Here is a 4,545-nt window from a genome sequence, read left to right on the forward strand (position 1 = left end):
AGTGTGGTGTGGAATATAGTACATTATACAGCGGCGCAAGGCAAAATACCAGCAGCTTTAGAGGAATACAACAAATTGCAGCAATAGTACACTGTAGTGTACTATTGCTGGGATTTGTAGTCCTCTGTAGCTGGCGTTATTCTGCATTGCGCTGTATAATTTATTATTGCTGGGATTTGTAGTCCTCTATAGCTGGTGGTATTCTCCATTGCGCTGTATAATGATTATACGGCGCAATGCAGAATACCACTGACCAGTTATAGAGGAACTACAAATCCCAGCAATAATACATTATACATCGCAACGGAGAATACCACCAGCTATAGAGGAACAACAAATCCCAGCAATAGTACATTATACAGGCTGCTTAATGTATTATTGCTGGGATTTGATGTTCCTCTATAACTGCTGGTGTTCTGCATTGTATTGTGCATGGTATCCTGCATTGTAGTGTAGTGTGCATGGTATTCTGCATTGTATAATACGGTGGCACAATGCAGAATGCCACCAACTAATATATATTCTGGTCAGTGGCGTAACAACCGGGGGGGGGCGCCGGCCGAAAATTGCACTTTTGGCTAAATGCCGAAAGTGTCATTTTCCTGCAGATACATCGGTGCGGTGCATCCGTGCTTTCTTTCCTCCCCGCTGGGCGCTGCTCTGTGTCCCAGCGGGGAGGAGAGAAAGTGACAGCCTGCGTGAGGAGAGCGCTGTGAGCGGCCGGTGTCTCTCCTCCCTATCACAGTCCGGCAGAGCGGTGTGGTGGTGGAGACAGGCCACCCTGTAGTGTCCTGTGCGGTGGACGTGGCTTCAGCGTCCTGGGCGCGCAGGCGCACCGTGTGACGTGCGTGCGACTCAGGCCGTGTGTGGAGCCCTGAACAGGCTAATCAATCAATAGCCGACGAATCGACGATCGAAAACGTCGACAACGTTTTCAATCGTCGATTTTAATCGACTTAATCGATTAACTGTTGCAGCTCTACTGGCCCTGATGTCTGTTTTAGGGCAGGTTCACACCACTTACAGTGCGTTCTAGCACGGTTAGCTGCTAGAATGCACTGGATCACATCCTGGCCGGCTCCCTGCGTTTTGGGGTGGAAGGGGGCATGGCAGTGCATGCAAGTCAATGGCATGCCCAAGCCTGCCCACAGTGCGTTTGCCTTCAACAGCAATGCCGGTGTTCTGGTCCAGTGCGATCGCAAAAAATAGTGCTTGTACTATTTTTTGAGATCGCACTGGACCAGAATGCAGGCATTTATGTGCTACATGTTCTGGTTTGGGTGAAAACACTGTGGACAGGGGGGCGTGGTGGTATCCGCACTCAGGAAACCGGCCAGGATGCGATCCAGTGCATTCCAGCAGGTAACCACGCTAATATGTGTGAACCTGCCCTTAGGATGCCTCCTCCCTTGCTGGATCCTATGCAGTCACCCTTGTGTGTGCTAGTAAGCTGTGTGTGTCTAGCCAAACACACAGACACAGAAAATCAAGCTACTTCCCTCCCCCTGCCCCCCTCTCCCTCTCCACCCTTCTTTAACTCTGTGCTGTCTCCTGTGAACCTCTACTGGACAGGAAGCTCAGCAAAGCTGAGCTAGGAGAGTTGTAGCCAGCTGTTCAGAAACCTAATGTGTTCAGGAACATGTTGTGAGTGTAAGTCAAAAATATAAAGAAATACTTTGCTGGGCAATGTATATTTGTTTGATCTAGATTCATTATTGAAAAAAAGTTTGAGAATTTAATACTATTTGAATGCATAGAGATTGCCAAGGACTTTTGGATAGTATGAATGTGTTGTTTGTACTCCCCCACTTTAGAAGGATAAAACTATTTACCAGTGAGCTGTGTTTCCTGATCTGAGCCACCTTAAAATCAGCGATAATCAGTGGTCATCGGTGGTTATTAGGGTCACTATGTGGAATTCTGTTCCAGTGTTGCCACCTTATGGGAAGCAGTAACATAGACCTAAGTCCAGCCAATTCTTCGATAGGAAACATCAATGGCCAGAAGGTATGCCTGAAACCAGCATAAGAACTACCCAAGTTGAACTTCATCAGGTTTAAAAATGTATGCAATACTTACCCACTGAATTTTCCCTGTTGCAGTAAAGTCTATTTTCATAAATAGCTTTTCAATCTGCTCGTCATTCTGAAATAGAAGCAATTCAACTTATACATATCAAAAAAAATACCAGTATTATGGAAACAGATGTAAAGTGCTTGCAAGTGATTGCACTAATTTTCCCGCACCCATTCTCTGCTTGACGTTTAAAAGGGGAAAATTATGCACAATATGCAGCAGGGAAATATGGGAAAAACAAAACAGATAAATATCGGCAAAATAAAAAATGGCATGTAATAAGTCAATAGCATTAAGACAACAGTTTTTATTTTTCTGAGTCCCCCTTGTGAAAGTGTATTACTTGCCAGTAGATTCATCATTTTTACTTCCTTTAACAGACCAAAGTGTCTAGTAAAACTGGCAGATAGAAGGGTTGGGACAAAAACAAATACTGTAACGCTGCCGGATCTGATTATAAGTATCATCTATTCATATGGTTTAAATATTTATACCAAAAAAACTGTTGCTGTATCTGCTAAGCATAGTGTAAAGATAATTGTTAGCTATGGTCAAGTACTGCAGCAAGAACCCTGTCTGCCACCACATATGAGAGCTGGACCAAGGTTCTGAGGTACAAGCAAACGGATCCTTGCAAACAAATATAAAATAGTAGCATTTATTAGGATATGCAATAAAAAACGATTTTTAAGACACCATACAAGGTAGCACAGGTAAGGTAAGTATATGGAAGTTGGGGGGGGGGGGGCTTTTACAGGAACACTGCCACCTTGCCCTGCATGGGTAATGTGACAGTATGCCTTTAAAGTCCTTTCCAGTCGGTCATAACACTGCTGTGCCATTTTAAGGCAGAATGAACAGTGTTGTCACCCTGTTAAAGGTAGTGGAAACATTTGTTATAGGAGGGGGCTCAGGAAAAACATGGCTGTGTTAATGGTAGTGGCAGGCTGCAGCATATATATAATTTTTTATTTTGCCCATAGTTTCACGTTAAGTAGCCTTAATGGTTCAATATATACAGCAGAATATTAACATGCAGTGGTTGTTTCTGCTTCTAAAAAACTTCCAAGAAACTAGTGGATTATGTTTTTAATATAAAATAGCAATAATAAAATTGGTATATCATTCAATGCCACTCTCTTTGTGTTTGTAGGACGGAAGGAGGTCACCTTTCTCCTGGCCCTCATTTGTCAATACATGATTCGCTGATGGGGAATTTGAGTCCTTTTCCCACTGCCATCACTCTTCTTTCCCCTATATCCATTAATACAACAAAAAAAGTTACCCAAACTTACCGTTCCTCGCAATCCTGTGCTTTTCTTCACTGCCCATTTAAATTTCTCTAGGTCCAGAGATTGATGGCCATTCTTTTCCAGCTCCTGGAACAAATCAATACTGTTTATTAAAGATAAGGGCATCACCTAATATCTAAATCCTCCAAGATGATCTAATCAGTGCTCATAGTCTCATCAAAGGAGATTTATTTTCCAGACTGTCCACATAATTACTCACGTCTTGCCAATATTCTCGATGATCTATTTGTTTCATTTTATAAATATAAGGCTATCATGTCATGGTAATTACACATGCCAGAATAACAGAAATATAATTATCACTAAAAGAACAAATCTTATTTAAATATTTTATTTTGACAGCAAGATGTATATTTAGTGTAGGATTTATTCACACTGCGCAGTTATTACACATAGCAAGTGGTGATTATTAAAGGGGATGCCGGGAAAAAAAAATCTGTTATATGATTCACATCATAGTTACATACTTTAGTTGAAAAAGACACATATCCATCAAGTTCAACCTACAGAAAAAAATAAATAAATAACCTTTATCCACTTAACCCTAAAGCTAAAGCAGATGAAGAAAAAAGCAAAAAGGCATTATAAAGCTTGGTCCAATTTACTCCAACAGAGAAAAAATAATCCTTCCTGCTCCCCTAAAAGCAACAGAATACTCCTTGGATCAATAACAGTGTTACATACAATATTTCTTATAAATATGAATAGTTATACGGTATCCTGTGCATTTAGAAACACATCCAGCCTTCATAAGATCTACAGATCTACAGATTTGGCAAGAGCTAGCTTCCTACTGTAAAGAAGCCTTTCCGTATGCAAAAGGTAAACCTATTTTTCTCCAGACAAAAAGAGTGCCCCCTTGTCATCTGAAATGACCTCAAAGTTAATAAATTTGCAAGCAATATTCAACAACCTCTTAATCCAAGACAAATGGACTCTAACTTTTAATGTGATGGGAAAAGAGAGGAAAGCGTCCTGATGTTGTTTACCAGACCCCTGGAGTTCTTTGGGTAATACCGAAAAAAGCAGTTCACCAAACAAGCATTGATCTGGATGCTGCACATTACCGGAGGGGGGAGGGTGTGGGTGCGGATGCTGCACGTTACAGGGGTGGGGGGGTGTTGTCGGTGTTTGCAGGGGGTTGCAGATGGTGAAC

At 41.8% G+C, this 4,545-nt stretch overlaps 1 protein-coding gene across 1 annotated transcript in view; it reads right to left on the reverse strand.

Annotated features, from left to right (window-relative positions):
- Window positions 1–4,545, reverse strand: part of LOC108786220 (WD repeat-containing protein 64-like) — a 125,006-nt gene that overhangs the window by 99,434 nt on the left and 21,027 nt on the right. Inside the window, exons 4-5 of the mRNA XM_018555470.1 lie at window positions 3,372–3,455; window positions 2,080–2,145 (exon numbers count right to left, since the gene is read on the reverse strand). Coding sequence (XP_018410972.1) covers window positions 2,080–2,145; window positions 3,372–3,455 — 150 coding nt within the window. The remainder of the gene's footprint in view (window positions 1–2,079; window positions 2,146–3,371; window positions 3,456–4,545) is intronic.

The sequence above is a fragment of the Nanorana parkeri genome, unplaced genomic scaffold (assembly GCF_000935625.1).
Source record: "Nanorana parkeri isolate BGI_ZX_2015 unplaced genomic scaffold, ASM93562v1 scaffold198, whole genome shotgun sequence".
NCBI classification, from domain to species: domain Eukaryota; kingdom Metazoa; phylum Chordata; class Amphibia; order Anura; family Dicroglossidae; genus Nanorana; species Nanorana parkeri.